At 33.9% G+C, this 24,788-nt stretch overlaps 1 protein-coding gene across 1 annotated transcript; it reads right to left on the bottom strand.

Moving 5' to 3' along the window:
• Positions 1–942: 942 nt before the first annotated feature.
• On the bottom strand, positions 943–24,554 carry LOC136029869 (alpha-(1,3)-fucosyltransferase 10-like). The gene is made up of 5 exons (XM_065708331.1): positions 24,366–24,554; positions 18,875–19,091; positions 11,889–12,078; positions 8,884–9,058; positions 943–1,516 (listed from the first exon to the last, which is right to left on the bottom strand). Exons 1-5 carry the CDS (start codon positions 24,537–24,539, stop codon positions 1,010–1,012), a joined length of 1,263 nt encoding a protein of 420 aa, XP_065564403.1. The 5' UTR covers positions 24,540–24,554; the 3' UTR covers positions 943–1,009.
• Positions 24,555–24,788: the final 234 nt, after the last annotated feature.

Below are 24,788 nucleotides of genomic sequence, written 5' to 3'. Positions count from 1 at the left end.
TTAATTTTTGGGCATATACTCTGCTTCCTTCCAATTTCCTTCCATTTTCTGTTTCCAAATAGAAAATTGTAATTTAAATAGGTTTTTCATCTTCAGGCCTCTTGGTTTAAACCAGCTTCTAAGTAAGAACGTCCCTTCAACTCTTTTCTACTAACCAACAACGCTTCAAACAAAACTGCTTTGGTTGGGGGAGGGGGGCAAGCTTCCGATTTTTAGCGGGGGCTTTTGTATGAGAGAAGGATTTAGTCCAGTTTTGATCTTACCTCAGTGGAATTTAAACCCAGCTACTATTTTTTTTAGTGTTTGTCTAGATTTTGCTTACTACTCCCTAAAAATCTTGTGATCTCACACACAACATACAAATGCACGATAGCTTTAGAGCGCCTCTCTTTTCCTCTTATCCGTCCTTTAAAACACAAGTATACACGCAGACAACGATTCCGTAGTCAAACTGCTTATCAAGGTTCTACTATATTGGTCACTTTGCGTATAAGGGGTGTAGAATACTTGTCCCGTACCGTCAGTCGCCAGACCATAGGGCGTATCTACAAAACAAGATTAGCTTCAAAGGTTATTGAAGTAATCTACGTAAACTATCAGTTTAAGAACTTCCCAAGTCTCAATTCGTTCTTATCCAAATGGCGCATCTGAAAGATGACACAACGGAGTGTTTTGTTTTCAATCTAGCCTAAAACTCGGGTTTTGGAAGATAGGCCGTTCGGTCTGTCCATCGACAATATATGATTCTCCTGCTTAGAGGACATGTCATATTTTATTTAGACACAGAAAGCTTCCGTTGATCTAATGGTCATTTTAGGGGAGGGGTGCGGTAGATGACGAGCTATTATTTATATTGCTACCAACAAGAGAGGGAGTGAGATCTCATGACCCCCTACTATCCATATAATTATCAATCTTTCCTAGTTATGTGGTTCTGTGCTATAGTTTTGTAGGCATTTTATTTCTGTATATGGGTCAAAAGATTTCGAATATAGTACTATTATTGTACTTATAGCTCGTCAATGGTTGGATTATGTGACAGGTGTCGGATAACTTCATTACTAAATTCATCATGAGAAAAATTCTGATTCTTTTTCAAAAAAGATTGTGCAACATCACCTTCTAAAAAGGAATCCACAAAATATTCAGTCCACCACACACTCGGGTTAACTATACCCGTCAGAGGATCTGTCGGCAGAGGGCATGAAAAAACCCTTAGATCTGAATGATGTGAGTAGTGTCGATCTAGCTGTCGAAGATCGTCAATTTTGTGAGCTTCTTCACATAAATAACAATGGAAACTATCAATAAAACTCTCTCCATTTTCATCACGCCAAGATTTGGCTTTAAAAGCATCTAATAGTTTTTCATTTTGTACACGCTGGTCCATCTTGTGTTGGAGATGTTGGTTGTAAGCTTCGTCGTCTAAGTTTAAGGCATGTAAATAGTTGGCTAAAGATTTTGGGCTGTCAAAATCCGTAACAACAATGGCAGCATTTTCGTGGGGCAGCCATTTCTGAAAAAAAAATCCTTAAACATAAAAACTTGATGTTAAAGACATGGTATTTAATTCAAAATTTAAATTACACGAGATTTATTGCTAAAAAAGGGGGATAATCAGTAGATATTCACGGCTCGTCTCCAGTGCCTAATTAAAATAAAGTTTAAAATAACCTGAGAGATAAAAACAAAATTGACAAATTATAAAATGTATAATTCACCGTTAACAAGCATGAGCTGCTTCTTTGTGCTTTTTTTGCGTTGTCGGAGCTTTTTTGTGTTGTCTGTGGAATCTTTCGTGTGGGTATATCTATACAAATAAAACTTGTTAACCTTTCATCATACTTTATGCGCTTAGCCAATGCCAAGGCAAGTGCCATTAGAAGTCTCTAGAGTTGGCAGAACGTAGATGGTGGTGTAAAATACATAGCCTGAGAATCGGGGGAAAATATACCCTTAGAGTTCTAAACACTCAAGAATATTAATATATAGCGTTCTGAAATACAACAGCTGAGAATAGGGACTATCCATACTACTACTACTAACAACTCACGGCGAAACCAAGCCGTTAATACCCATGGCTCGGGATTTACTCAATGGCCGCTTACGGTCGGGGCTCAAATGCTAACTATATATTCATAGCACTAGACATGCATTGGGGAATGTTATTCCATCCTCAAGCTGTTCATAATATGACGCTCTTTACCCTATGGATCTTTACTACAGGCAACTTTATAGCGTTGCCTGTGATAATGAAATACGGAATTATATATTCGTAGGGGCTTTGGGTATTTTAGGACGCCTGGATATTTTTTTCCCTGGGGGAACCAATAAGGTTTCTGAGACTGGTCTTTTTCATAAGAGTGAGACATATTTATGCAGAATATTATAAGACTGGAATTCACAGCAATTTTCCCAAGAGCTGGTGGCAGAAGGATTTGAAAAAACAAACTGCTTTCTTTTTTCTATAAAAAAAAAATCATTCTTATCAATATATCTCAAAATTTGGCACCCTTTTTAAATTTTTAGTTCCAAAAGGGGCACCCAGGTCTGTCCCTCACGGTGTCTGCATTTTGAAAACTTAAAAACCATACCTGACAGTAAGATTTATGAAAACAAAAGAAAATTTGCTGTTGCACCAGCACATTTTGTGGATAGATTTTCTACTAATTCCGATTATCGGTTTCTTCATTTTAATCCCAGGTGAAATAACTTTTCCTTAGTCGAGATGTAGGGCGAAAGCAGCTTCCTTGCGACAATTATGTTTTTTTTCTTTGTCGTCTTTTGATTACGTTATTTAACTAATTAATTGAGCCACTATACACAGGCCATTTGGTGTTCTAGTAGTGGCTGCGTTTATTTCATTGATTTGTTATTTTGTGGATTGTTGAAAATAAAGGCACCAATAAAAAAAAAATAACAAAAAAACCAGCTAAATGACGTGTATCCTTCACCTAGCAATAGTTAATTTTAAATTTAAGCATTAAAATTAAATCTTAAGTATAAAATTAAAGAACATAAATTCAAGTAGCCATCTGAAGTACAAGAGCTGAGTAAAAAAAAAATCATCTTTTATATTGTGCCTATGATACGGTACTATCAGCAAAGTCACATGGGCTATGCTTTACGAAAAACCCTAAAAGACAACTCCGACCCTGTTATATTTATATTTTTCTTTTCAAACTCATTTTTGCTTATCCTACCGATCCTCCAATCCTCGAAAAACCCTCTCTATGGCGCACTGCCACACAACCATACTTCCCCGTATTCTCAATATCCAGTTAGCAATTATTCTTCAAAATTCCTACCCCTTAGAATCCTCCAACTCCTACAATTACACACAAAGGGCTCCAAGTCCTCATTATACCCATAAATCGGACAAAAACATTGACCCTCCGTGACCTAATCCTCCCCAAAATTCTTCCATCGTTGTCAAAGTTACATAAGGCTATACCTTACTGAAATAATTCAGCCTATATACTACTACTGCCACTAATAACTCACTGCAGCATCAAGCCGCCTGAGGCCAACACAGCTACGCACGCTCCTCCTCCAACCTAATCTATTCAAGGCCTCCCTCTTTACACCCTCCCAGGAAGTCCCATTTCCTTTAAATCTTTATTTATGACATCCTCCCTACCCAGACAAGGACGACCTGCTTTCCGTGTAGCCCCAGACGGTTGGCCAAAAAGGACAATCTTCGGTAATCTGTCATCCTTCATCCGTAGAATGTGGCCTAGCCATCTCAACCTTTCTTTCATTATAGCCCACGAAAGCGGGATTGAACCACATTTTTCGTACAACCTACTGTTTGCAATACGGTCAGTCAGCCGGGTACCCAGAACAATCCGTAGGCAATTTCTCTGGAAAACATCTAGAAAATTTTCATCTGCTTTTCGGAGCGCCCATGCTTCGGAGCCATATTTGACCGCTGTCACCACTGTAGCTTCCAATATTCTAATCTTGGTTTTCCTAATATTCAGCCTATATTTTACCGACGAACTCTTATTTTTAGGTGATATTCCTTCCCCATGCAATCTCAACAAAATACCAGGAGACGTCAAAGAGGTCTGGCTTGTCTACCATAACTGTGCCTCTTGCGCCTGCAATATTATCTGTACTTATCTTCTTTTCCATACCCACTGTTTCTAAGCTCTTCTAGAAACAATTCATTCTCCAAAATATTCCAAAACGTCCAAAAAACGCGGCGTAGGGCGACTGTATGCTGGAACGAAAAAGGCGTATTGCTTCTGTAGTCTATATAGCTGGGACCAATAATTAATGCAGTTTTCTATTGTGAGAATTTGCAACGCTACAGAAAGCAATTCAGAATAGAAGACAGACAAGCTGACTTCTGGAATTGTTCTGATATTGGCTGCCCTGAAAGTGCTCGTGAAACCCAATGGCTCATTGAGCAACATTTTTGGACAATTTTGGACACCCATCAAATAGATGTAACTTAACATCTTTTCCCCGAATTGAAGAAGTTTTTCTACCGGAGGGTAGCGTGTCTAAATTGACAAGGCCCAAAACAGAAAAAGGCAAAATTCACTTCAAATCCTGAAGTGATTTGATGTCATCACTGAAGGTGATGACATAATGGTTGCAGCGATTGATGCAGCCTAGTAAAGCACGAGGTTCAGTTTTTTCAAAAAAAAAAATTGCCATTTGAACCTTATTCAGAACGATAACTACGATTCCGATTAATCTTATTGCTAAAAGTTTATTGCGAAAACAAAGTGATGAGTATTTATAGCCTGAGACCCCACAAAAAGTGTGTCGGATTGAAATCAGACAGCACCGTTGGAATAGCTCATTGTCGAAAATCCTATAGGAAAGTTACAGGCCCCCATCTCGAAAAATACAGAAAATCACTTTTTTTGCATTAGTAGTACTGATCTGTCCTCTTTTTTCTTATTTTATGAAGAGAAGGATCTGTTTACATTTATGAAAAATACCCCAATCCTGAAGGTGATTCTGCAGAGATAACACTACTTTTGGCAATCAATTCATCCTTTTTTTTTACATTCGTTGTTTTCGTTTATAGCCAATCTCAGGTTAAAAAAAGAAAAAAATTAGTCTCATACCTAGGTTTCTTTCTTTTTTTTTTGATAAGAGCCTCGGGGTGACAAAATCCTAGAAATTTGTCAAGCTAGGTAAATAAAGCTTCTAGGTATAAAAAAAAGTCCCAAATTAGGCCAAACCTATCTAAAAAACATCAAAAGAGTCCATTTTATATGTCGATTTCAAATATCACTTTCCTTGGTCCTCGCGTGCATACCTCGTGTGTAGAGAGATGTCGGCTTTTCAGGATAAGGAATTTAGAATTTTACTATCGGTAATGAATACAAATAACGCAAGAAAGGAGAAAAATGTGTAAAAAAAGGCATAAAAATAACTATAGAATTTGTGAGCGACTTTTCAAAGGACGTTTACATACATCAGCTTAAACAAAAGAGGAGAAACTCCCTTTCACAAGTCCAGCTTAGACCCCTTCTTATCGTCCAACTCTTGGAACATTGAAAGGCATTAAAATGTTTCTGTGTTTATCATAAATTTCCAAATTTTAATCACTAACGCCGGAAAACTTAGTTTTGACAAACTTACTGAATTCAAAGTGCTATCATAATCAAACCAAATTGACGTTATAGCTGTTACAGAAGAACAGTCTCATGACCAAAGGTCTCTTCGTTTGGCAAACTATTCAGAATTTATTAAGCTCCCTCCCTTGGATCACCTACTTGGAAAAAAAGGAGGTGGTATCATGTTTTTTTTTTACTAAATGCAGCCTTTTCCCTAAAATAATTCCTGTTCCTAATTTATCTGAGTATGATGAAATCCTTTGGCTAAGTATTAGGTCTAAAGTACTACCCCGTCCCTATAATATCGTTGCAATAGCTGTCTTCTATTGCTCGCCAAACCAAAACATTGAAGCAAAACGCAAATTTCTCCAGCAGATGCAGAGCAGCGCTGATTTTGTTATTATGATTAAGTACCCAAATGCTGGACTTTTTCTGATTGGTGACGCCAATGAACTTAAGATGAATTCAATTTGTTCCTCTCTAAAAGTTAAGCAAATAGTTAAAATACCAACAACTAGGGGTAATACCTCTCTATATGTCATTCTAACTAATCTGAATAATCTTTATAGTCCCCCTCATCTTTGCCTTCATTGGGTGAAAGTTATCATTTTTCCCTCCTCTTTTCCCCTCTTTTAATTTTGAGCACTCATTCTCAGTAACTTATGGCTCTTACCACCCCCTTCAAAATGCTGGCCTTCTTTCTTTTGGAATGTGGCTGAGTACTGAGGATTGGTCTGATTTTTATAATTTGCATAATCTCGACGAAAAAATCACTACCTTTCACAAAAGGCTAAATGATAAATATCTAATGTTTTTCGGAAAAGCAGTTTTTCACAGAACAGTTTTCAAAAACATTCTGAGAAATCGTTTTCCCCCTATTTAGGTGATCTCTTCCTTAGATTTGCACTATTTCCTTTTCGTAATTTATTTATTTATTTTGTAGTCGGATTTATTTTTATTTTAGGCTCACTCAGAGGTCGTGATTCTCGTTTTTGGAAAATATTGGTAAATTTATCTTAGTGTAATCAAAATTTCCGTTTGTGGATAATATTCACTAGCTCCTTAAAACTCCATCGTTGGTAATAGGCGTCATGTAGCGCTATGTAAGTATGGCACCATTGAGAAAACCGTTTATGGTAACTGAACCGTAAGTAAAGAGCAACCTTTGCCGGTAGTAACCTAAACTCTTCAGTACTGGTTCAAAATACGTAAAATATATACAGTCGAGTTTAAACTTTCAGCAGAGATTAAGTGTTAATTCATGTTTTACTGTCTTCCTTTTGTAGATATCGCTCAGACTGTGAATAAAGAGATGGTTTTTGAATCGATGGTTGTTGAACTTTATAAGTCAGGAAATTTTTTCTTTGTGGTGGTTGTTTATCAACCGCCATCTGTAAATGCATAGGAATTTACTGATTTGCTGGGGCGGCAAATGGATAAGTTGTCAGGTTCAAATTGCTCTTACTTTGTTTTGGAGACTTCAATCTTGATCTATTTTCAGTAAATGTAAACTCGAGAGGAGATTTTTTAAAGGTTATGTCGGGTTGCGGTTTAAGACCGACAGCTAATATATGTAGTCGAGTGACTTTGCGCTCGGAATCACTTTTGGATAATATATTTGTTAACGTGAAGCATGATTTTGCTGATGTTATTTTGAATGATGTTCTGATCATTTTGGTGTTCTTGATGTTATTAGAGAGTTTGATGTTCTTACAGCTATGAATATATCTATGAATACAGCTATGAATCACTACATAAAGCATATGAATACTATGAATCACTTTCGGATAATATATTTGTTAACGTGAAGCATGATTTTGCTGATGTTATTTTGAATGATGTTCTGATCATTTTGGTGTTCTTGATGTTATTAGAGAGTTTGATGTTCTTACAGCTATGAATATATCTATGAATACAGCTATGAATCACTACATACAGCATATGAATACTATGAATCACTTTCGGATAATATATTTGTTGAAGCATGATTTTGCTGATGTTATTTTGAATGATGTTCTGATCATTTTGGTGTTCTTGATGTTATTAGAGACTTTGATGTCCTTACAGCTATGAATATATCTATGAATACAGCTATGAATCACTACATAAAGCATATGAATACTATGAATCACTTTCGGATAATATATTTGTTAACGTGAAGCATGATTTTGCTGATGTTATTTTGAATGATGTTCTGATCATTTTGGTGTTCTTGATGTTATTAGAGAGTTTGATGTCCTTACAGCTATGAATATATCTATGAATACAGCTATGAATCACTACATAAAGCATATGAATACTATGAATCACTTTCGGATAATATATTTGTTAACGTGAAGCATGATTTTGCTGATGTTATTTTGAATGATGTTCTGATCATTTTGGTGTTCTTGATGTTATTAGAGACTTTGATGTCCTTACAGCTATGAATATATCTATGAATACAGCTATGAATCACTACATAAAGCATATGAATACTATGAATCACTTTCGGATAATATATTTGTTAACGTGAAGCATGATTTTGCTGATGTTATCTTGAACGATGCTTCTGATCATTTTAGTGTTCTTAATGTTATTAGAGAGTTTGGTGTTCTACAGCTATGAATATATCAGCACAAATTTCCGCATTGAAAATGGATGCTAAGGCTCTTAACATATTCAGAAGAAAATCAAAATTAACTCAACTTGATTTTTCACAAAGTAGTTATCTGCAAGTGAATGAAGTTTTCATTGTTGTATTTGGAAATAACTAAATTACTAAAAGAAAGTAATACAGTTATTCAGAAGTCGGCTTTTCATATTACCCCTAGAAAACCCTGGGTTACTAGAGGACTGATGAAGGCAATATCAAATCGAAGACTGCTTTATAAATATTCTGTAGTATCTCCTGAGACGAAACTGGAATATACTACCAGTTTGTACCAAAGGAAAGCGATGTATTTGCATATCTGAAACCTGTGACTGCTAGTGAATTGCATACCACATTGTGCAGCATGAAAAATAATGCTTCGGGTGCTGACTGGCTTTCGATGCGGGTACAAATAAAAACAAAAAATGAGGAAAATACCAAAAAAGGGGCAAAGAAAAAAAAACTAAAAGAAACGCGGAGAGTCAATGTGAAAAAACAAACCAACAAAAACAAAAATTAAACTTTGAACAAACATTCAATAAAAGCCAAAATTCGAAGAATTAAAACGAAAAATCTAAAATAGTAATAAATTCATACCCAAGGTTGCATATCCTTAACTAGTAAAGGAATGCGACAAAGATCACCATAATAACAATTGAATGCAATTACCTTAATGTTTGGTGCTCCCAAATAAATAGGTACAGTTCCTAATCGAATAGGTCTCCATAATTTCTCCGTGATGTAGTCATCAGTAACAGCGTTTTCAAAGGCAATTGCGAACTTGTATTTAGATATCAAGTCCAGAAACTGTGGCTCTTCCATCGAACCAGTAGGATTGCGAAGACTGAAATAAAAAGATATCAGTCAAAACAAAGATTAGCAAACACAGACAGTTCAGTTTACAAGTGAACTAGATCATTTTTTGTCATCTTTAACGAATTTTAACAATATTTAAAAGCGTTTGGACACGGTATGTTGAAGCGCAAAACACATCCGAGCTCTTAAGTTCATATTATCGACCTGTGAAACTGACAACAAAAATAGGTTTGATTTAAGATAGACCTGTTATTCAGAATCAGCGCATTAGGGTTGAAATATTATAGAAAATTTAGCTTATTTTTCTTAGACCTTATCAGACAGAATGGATTATCATAGAAAGCTGGAAGAGGGTTCATTAGTTGTGAATAACGAATTTTAGTTTCTCTTTACGAGCCAAAACCAATCAAAAGGGCCGCTAATAGCCACAAACTCTCCCCGATACTCACAAGGCACTGTGTCAGAATGCCAGTACAGACATTGTCATAATAATGCTCTCTATGTCATCAATCAATCAATCAATCAATTTATTAATACTAAAAAAAACAATTCCAAAACGTAAAGTAATTACGAAGCCCAAGAAGCTTTATCCACTAGCCTATTAGGATTGCTATACTGGAAAAAATAGTAACGGAGAAGATAAGCAAAATGCAAAGGGTCCAGTATTAAAGCGAACTATTTCAAAATATTAAACCCTAAAATCAAAAAACTATACATCCTAAAATTAGAAATATAATTAATACGTCCCAAAATTATGAAGCATCCTCAGGTCTAGGTGGATATCCGATACCACAATGTTTAACATCCTATTCTGTTAATAACAAGGAGTTGAAACAGATAGTTTTTCAAAGTTTCTCATTTAAACTGCCTCTAAGCAAAGTTACTTTATCTGAAACAATACTTTTGAGGAGCTCTGATCAGGAGTAGGTCCAAAATATTTCTCAAGATTTTTATATGCTATTATCGGTGTTTTTAAAATCATAGTCAATATCATATTTAATGTCATCTTTGATTTTAAAAAGATTCTTTAATAGCCTCTATAACTTTAGAATCAAAATTCCCAATTTGATTCCGTACTCTCCCATATTCTTTGCTGTATTCCTTAGGACAAAACCCCTTAAAATGATCCATACAATGGGGATAGAACGAAGCCCTGCCTAACTCATGATTTAATATGAAACCATGAATAAACCTCATTTCCAACCTTAACCGCAGTAATGTTATTCTCGTACATAGCACTAATCGGTTTAATGTGTTTATCTGGTATACCACACACGAATAGGACCTTCCTCAAAGCTCTTCTATCAGCTGAATTAAACACTTGGTCTTAGTCTACAAAACTGAGGACTAAAGAGACCTGATGACTCAGACACTTTTCAATAACGAATCTAAGAGTGAAAATTTGGTCGAAGCATCCTCTCCCCTTCCTAAGACCACACTGTTCCTCACTTAAAACTTTATCTTTGGCATCTAAAGATAAAATTTAGGCATGACAATTTTGTATCTACATCATAAAAAGACGGAGATTCAAAAACCCTGATCTTAGCTAGCTTTTTTAGTTAATGCCTGACAGAACCCAAAATCAGTATAAGCAATAAGCCTGACTTAGCATCTTACTTTACGACAATTGTTTCTATTAAGTTTTATTCGATTTTTTTTTAATCTTCTATCGCTATTTTTTAGTCAATGATTTGCAATTTTGGAAAGATAAAATCTTAGTATTTAAATTTTATATTTTCATCCACGCGCCTGGGACTATACTCGTAATGCAATCCACAGAGACCCATTTTGGACCATTCAATTGTCTCATGAAAACGGTTATCTTGATATTTTCATCTGACGCAGAAACCAATGTCGTTGAATGCCTTCCGATCTATTACGACAAAGTTAACACTAGAACATTTAATTCATCATCAAACGAGCCCCCTTCCCCCCAACATTCTACTGATCATTTACTATACACGACAAGGCAATGAAGAAAAACAATACATGAGACACATAACTCTTTACTATTTCAATGCTACTGCTTTGGTAACCATACAGAAGGATTAACTTGCTAATACTGGACTGGAGACACCATAATCATTATTTGCTTTAGTACTTGGATTAAAATTAAAATTAGCAGTAACTAGAAAACAAGTTCCATTTAGAAGCTGCTAAAGTAGATAAATTTTATACGACGGATCGAGGATTTTTAGTAATAAAATGCTGTAATAAGGTAATTACTTGTGGCGTAATCTCTTTTATTAATTGAAAAGAGTGTTCTAGCTCTTTAAATAATCAAACAGTTCGTGGTAACGAACTATAGTAAGGAGCGACACGGCTCAATAGTAACCGAAACTCTAAAAAATGGAAATTTGATATCAATAGTTACTTCAAAAGAATCGCATTTTAATGCTGATTTTAAATATATAATTTTCATCAAGTTTAGTCTTACCCATTAAAAGTTAAGAGCCTGAGAAAATTTGCCTTATTTTAGAAAATAGGGGAAATCAACTTCTAAAAGTCATATAATCTTAACAAAAATTACAACATCAGATTGAGCGTATCAGAGAACTCTACTGTAGAAGTTTCAAGCTCCTATCTATAAAAATGTGGAAATTTGTATTTTTTGCCAGAAGACAGATCACGGATGCGTCTTTATTAATATTAATTTATTATATTATATATATATATATATATATATATATATATATATATATATATATATATATATATATATATATATATATATATATATATATATATATATATATATATATATTTATATATACATTATATATATATATAATATATTTATATATACATTATATATATATATTTATTATATATTTACTATGTTAATTATGACGACTTACCTTGTTGGTAGTGGTTTGTTGTTTAGACATTTGCCGTAAGAATCAATTGAAATAAATTTCATCAATTCTTTTACATATATATCTCGTTGTGATGGAGCATCACAAGCTGACTGAACGTATATAATGGACGCTAAACCTTCTTTTTTCGCTACAATACTCTTTTCCTGGGTGGATTTAAAATATGTCAAATCTGAAATAAATAGACTATGCAGTAAGTAAATAGGATACATAAATAACAGAGAAGGCTATTACTACTGTACTTACTACAGCACCGATCCACTTGAGGCCGTCATAACTACACACACTCCTCCTCCACCCTAACTTACTCAAAGATTCACTCTTTACTTCCTCCCATGAAGTCCCTTTCAATCCGTTTTCATGATTTCTTTCCACCCCATTCAGAAGCAACCTGCTTTTTCCTGGTCCAAGACGGATGGCAGAAAAGCACAATCTTTGACAAATTATTATCCTTCATCAGTAAAATCTTTTCACTATAGCCCTAGCAAGGGGTTACGTTTTTTTTCTATCCTCCTATATATTGACAAATATCTTCTGTTTTCCTTTTCTCATTGAAAAATACTTTTTGGGGCATTTCCATGAAAAAGCTACAAGACTGCCCCTCCTCCTAAATTAAAAAAAAGTATTTTTAACTCCCTTTACATTTTCATGAATTGACACCCTGACTTTTATTTTATCCCTTGGAATTTATCACAAAATTCCTTGTGATAAATTTTCTCTGAGCCTGTTCATTTTATTCAGTTGAATTGGACAATCAAAAGAAAGAGGGTTAATGTGAGAGCTAGATTGTAAGCTCAAATTTTAGTTTTTCTTTCGCTATCCTATAGTTTTTTAAATGTCTGAAAATACAAGGAATTTCTGTTCCAGGGGGAGAATTGTCTTGTTATGAAAGAGGTACATTTTAAACGGCCACTATAAAATCAAAACGTGGTATCTATGGAGGTAGGATAATTTTTGAGAATCTACTCCTCGTGTAACCTATTCTACGGCTTAGGGAATTGTGTTAAGACATGTCTGTATAAATTATAATCTTTGGAAGCAATAAATCTTTCTGTAATTTTGGTTTGAATCTGATTTTTCTTTTCGCCCCATTCAGAAACAGCCTGCTTTTTGTTTGGCTCCGGTTGGATGGCCAAAAAGAACTATCTTTGGCAGCCTGCCATTGTTTCATTGTTCTTTAAGGTTTGAGTGGTTTTAAAAGGAGTTTATCTTTTACGATTCCAGATTGCCAAGCGGATATATTGACATCTATTGAAACAAATAATATAATATATCTATAGCGATAGATACGGTAGCCCTAACTCCTGTTTCCAATGGACCAATGCAGGGAGACGAAAAGCCAACAATTGTGCGGCAACAATCTATAGGAAAGATTAAAACAGAAACTAAATCCATTGCACAACTATCGCCATCTGATCCAGAAAAACCACATCTCAGACGAAAAAGAATAATGCCATCTATTATGAATATTGGAATTCTGATACAGGTGATATCAATGACAAATGTATGGCATTCATTTTAGTATATTATGTAATATAGAGTCGGGTATCCTCAATAAAATCTATACGATTAAACAAGAGCTTTCAAACAATTGCCAGTCTTTTAAAATTGCAATCATTTACATTCATATAAATTAGATGAAACCATGACAGGAGCAGAATCATTTTTCAAGCTGCTGCGTAAAGCAGGGTTAGCAGCAAAACAAAATTAAGCAAAATTGAGAGGTAGACAAATTGTAGTGTTTGGATAACAGGATAAATAGACATTAAATGTTCCTTATTCGACGGAATGACATCTTTTGCTAGCTTTGGGAACACAATAGAGTACTCTAACAACAATCTTAGTACGGAACAAGCGAAAATGAAAAAACTTCAATCTAACTTCATGTCTCTCATTTTTGGATTATAGTGCGTTTCTTCAATGGAATCAATTATTGAAAGAAGCAATTGAAGCAGTATATTTTACTAGCTTTAGGACGCTATCCAACTTCATTTCTCTACTGAGTGTTTTTTAAATGAAATCAATTACTGAAAGAAGTAACTGAAGCAACATCTTTTGCCAGCATTAGGAACTCACTAGAGTACTCAAACAACAATCTTAGTATGAGACAAGTGAAAAGGGAAGAACTTCAAATATTCTAATAACAATCTTAGTATGAAACAAGTGAAAATAGAACAACTACATTTCTCTCATTTTTGGATTATAGAGCGTTTCTTCATTGGAATCAAATACTGGAAGAAGTAATTGAAACGACATCTTTTGCCAGCTTTAGGAACTAATCAGAGTACTCTAACAACAATCTTAGTATGAAACAAGAAAAAGATGGAAGAAACAACTTCATTTCTCTCACTTTTGGATTATAGAACGTTTCTTCCCTGAAATCGATTACTGAAAGCAACACCTTTTGCCATCTTTAAAAACAAACTAAAGTACTCTAACAACAATCTTAGCATGAAACAAGTGAAAATGTAGAAACTTCAATCCAAGTTCATTTCTATCATTTTTTGATTACAGAGCTTTTCTTAAATGAATCTGTTACTGAAAGAAGTAATTGAAGCAACATCTTTTGCCAGTTTTAGCAACAAATTAGAGTACTCTAACAACAATTTTATTATGAAAAAATTGAAAATCAAACGTAATAGGAGCAAGAGAACAACCCAAACGAATTAAATTTGAAATGGATGAATATTAAAACCTGGACCTTCAAATGAGACAAGACCGATACGGGCAGCTAAAGGGAAGGGAATTGTTAATTGGTCTGAAGTAATCAAAATCCAAAATGAAGAAGAAAGAAAAATGCGGTTAGAAGATATGCAACAGCAAGTGTCAAAACGTATCAAAACTGAAAATGAAGAGCAAAGACACACTCGGTTAGAAGACAAGCAGCATAGAGAATCTAAGCGAGTCAAAAATTAAAATGAAGAGCAAAGACACAGGTGGTAAGAAAACAAGAGACATCGAGAATCAGTAACAGTGTACAGATGTAACAGTGTCACCTGTGGTGACACTGTTACATCAAGAACAGATGTCAAGAAAAGGCTCAAATTGTCTGCGGTTAGAAGACAAGTGACAAAAAGAATACATACAGAGAAGCCTGCCACGTGACAAGTCATGGGGCTAAGCGGCAAAACCGCAGGGCTCCCAGTACTAATTTTTTATTTGTAAATTTTTTCTTGAAAACAGCCCATATTTTTTTAAATCAACATCCTGGCATTTTTTGACCTGAAAAAAACATCTAGATAAGTGACAACTTCGAGAAATTTCATTTAGAGCCTCAATTTTGAAAAAATTCCTATGAGGAATAATTTTTGAAAAAGTCCTGGCTGAGTGGTTGGCGCGCTGGAGTGGGAATTCTTTGTTCAAGGGGCACGCGTTCAATCCCAGTTGTGACTAGTTATTTAGCTTGGGACGATGGTCAGTGGCGTGACTTTGTAAGCTCTTCCAGAGGCGACCCAGCTCTAAATGGGTACCTTGAGGAATCTGGGGAAAGGTAAGCAGGAAGGGTGTGTGAAAGCACAGGATGGTTGGCCTCAAACCCCCATTTGCACTTCCTGTCTGATTGGCCACGAAATGGAGATCAGCATCACCAGTTTGGACCTTAAGGGTCTAGTGCTGTCTTACTTACTTTTTTTACTTACATACTTATGAGTAAATTTTAATAGCATAACTACATCATTTTGCCCACAAGAGCGTTTGCATAGTTTTTAGACTTTTTTAGACTCTATGACGCATGCAGAGTTACATAAGATGACAAACTGCTTTGCAGAAAATTACTATTGAACAAGGAATGTGTTTGTTTTAGCGTCTGTAAAGGATAGAAGAAGAAATTCATATTTATTACCTATGACACATGCAGAAATATACAAAATGACAAATAAAACTAAGCAGTTAAAGAAAAATACATGGAACAAAACAGCAACAGACCATATTAAATTGTGAACGAAAACCTGACTTAAAACCAAATAACAACACAATAATTGTGCTACTGCGGAGTCTAAATATTTCAGAAAAATAACAATTGAATAGGAAACGTGATATTTTAGCGTCTGTAAAGGATTAAATAAAAAAAACAAGTTTTTTTAACTGAAAGTAAGGAGCGACATTAAAACTTAAAACGCACAGAAATTACTTCGTATATGAAAGAGGCTGCTTCCTCATCAACGCCCCGCTCTTTACGCTAAAGTTTGACTCTTTCTCTCAATTCTTCTTTTTAAAACAGTAAAAAACTTTAGCGTAAAGAGCGGGGCGTTGATGAGGAAGCAGCCTCTTTCATATATGAAGTAATTTCTGTGCGTTTTAAGTTTTAATGTCGCTCCTTACTTTCAGTTAAAAAAAACTTGTTTTTTTTTATTTAATTTCTGAACGTTTTTGAATCAATGCATGTTTTGATTTTGGCTCTCCGCAGAGGAATAATCAAAACGAAATTTGCATATTTTTTTTTTGGCTCAATGGCTTTCTCATAATTTTGATCGAATGATTTTGAGAAAAAAAGAGCGGGGGACGAAGCCTAGTTGCCCCCCGATTTTTTGGTTAATTAAAAAGGCAACTAGTACTTTTAATTTTTTACGAATCTTTTTATTGGTAAAAGATTTACGTAACTTATAAATTAGCTTACGTAAAGAACTTTTGTATTCTCATGTTTTTATTACATATATGAGGGGATTCGCCCCATCGTCAGTACCTCGCTCTTTACACTAAAGCTTAAATTTTATCCCAATTCATTAAGAATGACCCCTGAATCACAAAAGCCGTAGAATAAGTAGTTGAAATTACTGAAAATACTTTAGCGTAAAGAGCGAGGTATTAGAAGGAGGTGAGCCCCTCATATGGGTAATAATTTCTGTTTGTTTTAAGTTTTATTGCTGTTCCTTACTTCCAGCTGAACAAGCTTTTTCACTTTTAGTTTTTAATTGTTTTTTTTTTAATAATGCTAGTAAATCCTGCTCTCCCTTCATGGAAATTTTCTTCTCCCATTACAAATTCTCGAAGGAAAGTTCCCCCAGCATATCCCCCTCTTCTCAACCCCTCCCCCAAACCAAAAAAATCCTCCTGAAAACGCCTGTATACTTCCCAATAACCATTACTATATGTAAGCACAGGTCAAAGTTTGTAACTTGTTGCCCCTCCCACGGGGACTGTGGGGGAGTAAGTCGTCCCCAAAGACATAGTTATAAGGTTTTTCGACTACGCTGAATAAAATGGCTATCTCAGAATTTTGATCCGTTGACTTTGGGAAAATAATTAGCGTGGGAGGGGGCCTAGGTGCCTTCCAATTTTTTTGGTCACTTAAAAAGGGCACTAGAACTTTTCATTTCCATTAGAATGAGCCCTCTTACAACATTCTAGGACAACTGGGTCGATACGATCACCCCTGGGAAAAAGAAAAAAAACAAAAAAACAAAAAAACAAATAAACACGCATCCGTGATCTGCCTTCTGGCAAAAAATGCAAAATTCCACATTTTTGTAGATAGGAGCTCGAAACTTCTACAGTAGGGTTCTCTGATACGCTGAATCTGATGGTGTGATTTTCGTTAAGATTCTATGACTTTTAGGGGGCGTTTCCCCCTATTTTCTAAAATAACGCAAATATTCTCAGGCTCGTAACTTTTGATGGGTAAGACTAAACTTGATGAAACTTATATATTTAAAACCAGCATTAAAAATGCGATTCTTTTGATGTAGCTATTGGTATCAAAATTCCATTTTTTAGAGTTTTGGTTACTATTGAGCCGGGTCGCTCCTTACTACAGTTCGTTACCACGAACTGTTTGATCAGCAGGAGGTAGGAATGAAATTTCACAACAGAACTTCCTAATCCAACTGAAATTGCTGATTTGCCCTATGTCTTGAAATTTTAGAACAAAATAATGATTATACCAATGTGTTTTTTAGATATCTTAGAGGGAATAGGTATTGGAACATTCTTGGTGGCTGCTGAATTATATAACAATGCAACTAAAGCAAAAACATGTCGACTGGGGAAAAGATGGGAAAAAGCTTTTTTTTTTTGTATTCTGTATGACATTACAGGAAATCGCATATGATTTTGAATAAACTCTAGCAGCTAAAGTAAAATGCATATAAAAATTCAGAGATAAAGATGCACGAAAATAAGGCGCAGGCAAGATCTGGAGCTAGAAGACATTTCACATCTTTGGCTACAAGCAGTATTACAACATATACATCGATTTCACAATGCATCAAATGAATACATCGAATGACAAGCAACAATAAGGATTGATTTATACAAGCCTTCCATGTGTCCTGATACTTTATCCATATAAAATTGTTGAATTTTTTGCAAGTGTTTGTTATAGTAATAAAAAGTATTTGTCTATCATAATTTTACTACAATCAACAAGTTACAATCCAGGTGAGAAGGAATCAAAAGAAACTTAAGGAGCACAAAAAAAAATAAATAGAACCAATACAACTGATTTTAAATAATCCATTAGTATAGTCAATCCTTATTATTAGCAAATAAACTTTTGACACTATTTGCCTTAAATTTGCATTAGCAAATCTATCAATGCTTAGGACATATGCTTTGTAGGAAAGAAGATTGACTTCCTCAGACAGTCTACGATTGGAAACCAGGCTCCAGGAGAGGGCAAGGTTGTTCAAAGAACGCCTCACCACAAACTTTTCAGCTGCACGCCACCAATGGCCTCAGAGCAATTGAGGTGTCTAAGGTAAGGTGAGCTGTAACAGAGTTCCTGGCTTATGATCTTACTTGTATAGAGATGAATGAGGGTACAACACAGGTCCAAACTATGATAGACTCACGAGTATAAAGGATTTTCTGACGGGAAAAGGGAAGGTCTGGGGCTTTAGATTCTAATATAGATCATGATATTTGTATATTTTAATGGGTTTATTTTAATACTTTCAGTCAATACTCTGGTAGTAGAAAGGGTAGAGACAACCTTGCATAACTTATAACAAATATATTACAAGCCCACTTACCAATAATTTGTTCTATTGACTTCAAATGAACTAAAGTCAATGGAATATCACTAAATTGACTATAGGTTGCTGAATAGTTGAAAAATTCTGCTATTGCAGGGTTACAAAGAATAGGGTTGTTCTTGGGCGATTCTTCATGGAGTATAGCCCACACTTGATTCTTCCTTGGAATTGGGACGTCATATGGTTTAAAGTCAGTGCCATAAAAAGTAATTACCTTTAAAGATAAATTAATTTAAACCAGAATGGAAAACGATCTGTATTATATAAAGTGGTTAGTCGTGGCAGTTAAAGTGGACAGTTTAGATAACAACCAAATAAAAAATAGCGATGATGACCACACTGCCTTTCCATAACAAACTAATACAAAGTAGAAAAAATAGGAAAAATCTTTTCAAGACAGTGGAAATCAGTTCTGTGAATATTTCGGCCCTATGTCCAAGGGCCGTCTTCAGCACAATACAAGATCAAGAGAGAAAATATGTATATATAAATAAACTTACATTAAATTGTGAGAATTAAAACTAAATAATGTTTTTTAAAACTTTTTTAAAAAACAGCCCTAGCATCCTTACTTCAACGAAATTCAACCAGGACTGACAAAAAGAATGAAGTGAGAACATAAATTCATTCAAACTAATGTAAGTCAAACTAATGTAAACTAATAAAAAAAACTTGTGAAAAACACAAGCCTAAATGTATCTTAAAGACAACTAAAAATTCTGATGATTATGTAAATTTTCTCCAGTTAGTCTCTTTTTTGAAATATCATCAAAAGCTAAGGTTGGACCATTAATTGGATCATAATTCTTAATTAATTGTGTCAAAGTTGAGCTGCTTTCAGTGTCAAGATTATTGTAACTTTCTGTTCTAGTGTAACTGTAAGAAAGCATAGATGGGAATCAGATCCTTTTTCAATACCATTTCCTTCTTGTTCTAATTTCTGTTGCTTTATAAAGTTAGTTCTGAGCCAAAGAAAGTAAGTAAGGAGCCTAACCCTTTATTGGTTTCACTAGCCTGCTAGAACCAATGAAAATTGATAAAAAATTATATTTTTAATAACATTATAAAAACACATCAAAGTTGAGAGCTGGACAAAGCTGGTTTTTATGGAACTGGTTAAGTAACCAGTTCCTTCCTTATGTCTGCCATGGGACATTTTTTTTCAAGCAATAATGAAGAAAAGTCACTATTTAGCAAAGACAGTAATCAGTTAAATTAAAAAATATAACAGAATACATAAATAAACAATGCACATGTAGCAAACATACATAAATCAAGTAGTGAACTCAGCTTTTACTAAGGCTGTCAGAAATGAGTTGGTGCAGACATCAGTAGTGTACTATAAACGCTTTGTTCGGGTGATGGTGAGTTTAATAAGCTTGGATTCTTTGCCAGCTTTACAGTTAATATTAAAGTGCATATCCCCCATCAACATCCTTCAGCTCCCATACCCATCATAGGAGACAAATTTTGCAGTTAAACTACACACTATTCCAGTAGCCTCGTGCATCACTTCATTCCGTTGCATGTGATTCAAAAATGACATCTTAGCAGATCAAAAAGTGCACCCTTTGAATTGCCACATGGTGCACTAAAAGTGCAATTTGGGTTGCATTTTTGGAATGGAAAGGCTGAGCTGGACACATGAACATTATAGAAAGCTAATAATGGGCCTATTTTCAAACTAATTCTCATATTTAATTGTAAATCTGACTTTATAAGGCAATCATAGAGTGTCACACGTCACCCAAAGAGTGCATTTCAGGTTTTTTTTTTTTTTTTAATAAAAAATAACAAAAAGGGTGTTGTCCAATTAAAAAAATTCATGGATAAATTTCTATCAGTGGAAATTCTCCTCTTTGGATAATCCCCCTGGAAGTTTTCTTTACATTTGAAATAGCAAAATTATTTTTAATTTATAGTGTTTGAAACAAAATGTTTTAATTATTAATCTATTTTTTTTTAGCATTGTTTGATTAAGAATATCCAGAAAATCTCAACAATTCTTGGCAGCATTGTGGTAGAAACGTTACATTAATTAAAACTTTCCAGGGATGCCAGGTAGATGGGAAAAATTGACACCTAGAGTTTGAAAATTACCTTCCCTTTGTGTCTTCGTTAAAAAAATACAAAGTCTAGAAAAATTATATAAAAGTTTTTTGTGTGTAAATATTGGTATGGGAGGTAGACACTTTTGGAAGGGGAAGAAGGGCCTCAAAAAGTTAGTCCATTCACCAAAGCAAAGTAACACGTTACCCAAAACAGTCAAGGACGTAAGAAAGGAATTTCATAAGTTCTTACTGATACCCAGTAAAACTTTAGTTTGAAAAAGAAGAAAAGAAAATGTCAAAAAAGCAGTAGAAGAAGCTTGTTAAGAAGATAAATTGCTCACTGATAATGTATGTTCCCCCTGGCATTGTGCTCCCCTAGGCTTAGGCCTATTGGTAAACTCAGGCTTGTTGTTATCTCAGTGTAAAACTATTTTGTACAAGCATTTGTCATCTTATTTAGTTGTTAAACAAATACAACGTAGAAACAATAGGGAAAATCTTTTCAAGACAGTGGAAATCAGTTCTGTGAATATTTATTAGTTTTTTATGTATATATATATATATATATATATATATATATATATATATATATATATATATATATATATATATATATATATATATATATATATATATATATCATAAATGTCTGCAAATTGGTGAATGTTGACATTCACTGGCAAATGTCCAATATACCCTTTTTTCTCCTCAGATTTAGTTGGCATTGACAGTCCAATTTGTCAATTTAATGCAAGGCTTGATAATGACAGGTAAGGTTAGAATAGATTAGGTTTGGTGAGTTAAAGTTGGGTTAGGGTTGCCTAGGTTAGGTTTTTAACCCATTTCTGATATTTGGGAAAGAATTTAACCTAACCTAATCTACTGTAACCTAAAATAAACTAACATAATCTAATGTAACCTAACTTTAACTTTTACCATCATAGCTCGCATAAGACTGAAAAAGGTGACTCACAAAGCTAATTCAATCCATACAGACAAAAAGGAATTCTGAACATTCACCAGTGAATGCAGACACTAACTAAATTTTCAACACTCATGGCAAAATATATACAGTATATGCAGCTAACCCCAAGACAAATATTATATATACATATATGTAAGCATAAATGGAAATTTTTCTTGCTAACAAATTGGTCATAATTACAGAGGAGAATTTGAATTTTTCCCAGGGTAGCTGTATTGAACCTATAGTGACACCATGGCATCAAGAAGAGGCTACAGTTAGAAAAAAAGAAACAATGACAATCAGTATACACAAGCTTGCTGCATAGAAATACTAGCCCCAGGAGCATAGCTAAAGGGCTCCCAATCTCAATCCCATAATCTATATATATATATATATATATATATATATATATATATATATATATATATATATATATATATATATATATATATATATATATATATATATATATATATATATATATATATATATATATATATATATATATATATATATATATATATATATATAGTTCATATTACTGACCCTCAAATTGATTAAACATAGCACTACTAGATGCCACTTTTTATATTCTTTCTGAATATAATAATTTCTTTTCTTACAAATTCACTTTTAAGCCATTTTAGGCCCCTTGAAAATGATAATTTTATTCTATATTTTTTAGTATTAAAAGGGTCAAAACATTTGTTTCAAACTTATTATTTTTTTATAAATCCATTTTGTAGAAGTTGGATAATTCTCAAGCATCAATTTGTCAAGATTAAGCTGAATAAAAAGAAAAAAAAAATCAAAACATATCTACCATGTTTTCTTCTTATTCTATTTGGTTGCTTAAAAACTGCCATTTCACCTATAAGTTGAAAAATATCAAAGTCAACAGAAGAAAAATTATGGATGGAAAAATGAAGAAATTGTATTGACTTTTTTAAACTTAGTTATAACAAATCAATGTTTTGCAGATCATATAACTTTAAAAATATGGATTTTATAATGAACTTGTAAGCTTGAAACACATGTTTTAACCCTTTTAATACTAAAAAACATAGAAAGAAATTATCATTTTTAAGGGTCCAAAAAGGCTTAAAACTTAATTTGCAAGAAAAGTGATTATTATATTCAGAAAGAATATAAAAAATGGCATCTAGTGGTATGTTCAATTTGTTTGCAGGTCAATAATATGAACTGCTCTATATTTACTACCATTTTTTTTTTTAGAAATACATTTTTATTCTTTTTGTTGCTATGGCTTTTATGAGCCCCTTATGGACTCTAAATATATTTCCCCCCAGAACAGATTATTGCATTATGATAGTACACTAGAAGATACTGAGTTATGTACTCATATTCATCCTAGCTAAATTGTGTTGAAAAGTACAAATCTACCAAAGGAGGCATTAAGAAATATATAAAATTGACTATATAGGCCTATTTACTATAAGCCTTAAGCAGGGGGACAGACAATTGGGGATTAAGCAAAGTGGAATAGGCCTACTTTGGGGAATGATATAACTAATTGTTTTAGGATTTTTTTAGACATTTTTGAATTTTAAATTGATTCCTTCTTACAAATCCCACAAAACTATGATGGAATTATTTGGTAAAATTCTAGTTAATTGACTTCTTGCTATCTCAGAAAGGGTTTAGGTTAGGAAAATGAAACTTTCAGGGATGAATCTAAAGATTAAAGTATGTCCTGGGAAGGTATTTTGAAGCAACTACCTCCACCCCTTCTCCCTCTAGAGGGCCCTGACCTTTGATGACCTTTAAAAATATGTGTGTTATAAAGTGAAACCTTGCAAAATAGATCTTCTGCTTAATTGAAGTACAACAAAATTGTTTTCAGCTTCATAACTTCACTCAATTCTGTTTTAGGCTATAAGGTTTTAAAAATATGCAAATACATTTCCTAAATTTTGAAAAAAATTGATATGGCTTAAAATTCTACTCAAATAACAGGAATTGCATTTTCAGAACTAAAGGCAGAGAAAAAGCAACTAGTAACTGAAAATTAAGATAAAATGTTGTTTTGTCAAAATTTCAATTTGTATATAGACCTGTCATGTAGGCAAGTTTCAGGGCCCTCTAGAGAGAGAAGGAGTGGAGGTGGGTACCTTAAAATACCTTCCCAGGACATATTTTAGTCTATAGATTCATCCCTGAAAGTTTCATTTTCCTAACCTAAACCCTTTCCGAGATAGCAATAAGTCAATTAACTGGAATTTTACTAATTATTTTTCTTTGTTTCAGATTGGCTCCCTAAACAGGGAGAATCATTTCTAAGATTTGGTAATTAAGGAAAAACTCCATCCATTTTAAGGCTGTATTTATGTTTAATAAGTTCCTAAAATGGAGAAATCTATTGAATAAGTACTGGAACATGAATAAAACAAATAATCTATCGGCTAGTTGAAATAAAGGCAAGGTTTAAAGAACAGGTATGCTAACATACAGATGCCTGGTCTGATTCACTCCTGTTATCAGAAATTAAACAGGTTCTACTCCCACAATTAATGGGGAAATCTTCTGAGTTAACGAAAGGAGTCCACCAAAGTATTCGATGACCAAAAGCATAGGAGTAGTTGAACCATAGAAATACAAATCTAAGAATCTGTTTTGTAAACATGAGTTATAAATTCAAAATTCTAACAAATTTCGGTCGCCGAATTGGCTTTTCGTTCGACAAAATTTACATAAGCGGAAATCTATCCGTATCTTTTCGAACGACGGCCCAGAGAACGCTAGTTACAAGCCAAACCTTTGGATCAACAACTCACATAGAATGCTCAAGTTGAAGCTATGAAGTGCTCTTAAATGAAAATAATATTAATCGTTATACGATCTACTTCCTTCTCCTGGGTAAATTTTCCCAAAG

This window comes from Artemia franciscana, chromosome 8, assembly GCF_032884065.1.
Source record: "Artemia franciscana chromosome 8, ASM3288406v1, whole genome shotgun sequence".
NCBI classification, from domain to species: domain Eukaryota; kingdom Metazoa; phylum Arthropoda; class Branchiopoda; order Anostraca; family Artemiidae; genus Artemia; species Artemia franciscana.
The sequence above is the reverse complement of the archived record's forward strand: the minus strand, read 5'-3'. Positions and strand labels throughout refer to the sequence as shown.

Coding starts and splice junctions, on each gene's coding strand:
- LOC136029869 (XM_065708331.1), bottom strand. CDS start 24,539: ATGTTTACAAAACAGATTCTTAGATTTGTATTTCTATGGTTCAACTAC. Junction 19,092..24,365: donor GTGAATCAGACCAGGCATCT/GTATGTTAGCAT, acceptor TTATCTTTAAAG/GTAATTACTTTTTATGGCAC. Junction 1,517..8,883: donor TGGGAGCACCAAACATTAAG/GTAATTGCATTC, acceptor TTTTTTTTTCAG/AAATGGCTGCCCCACGAAAA.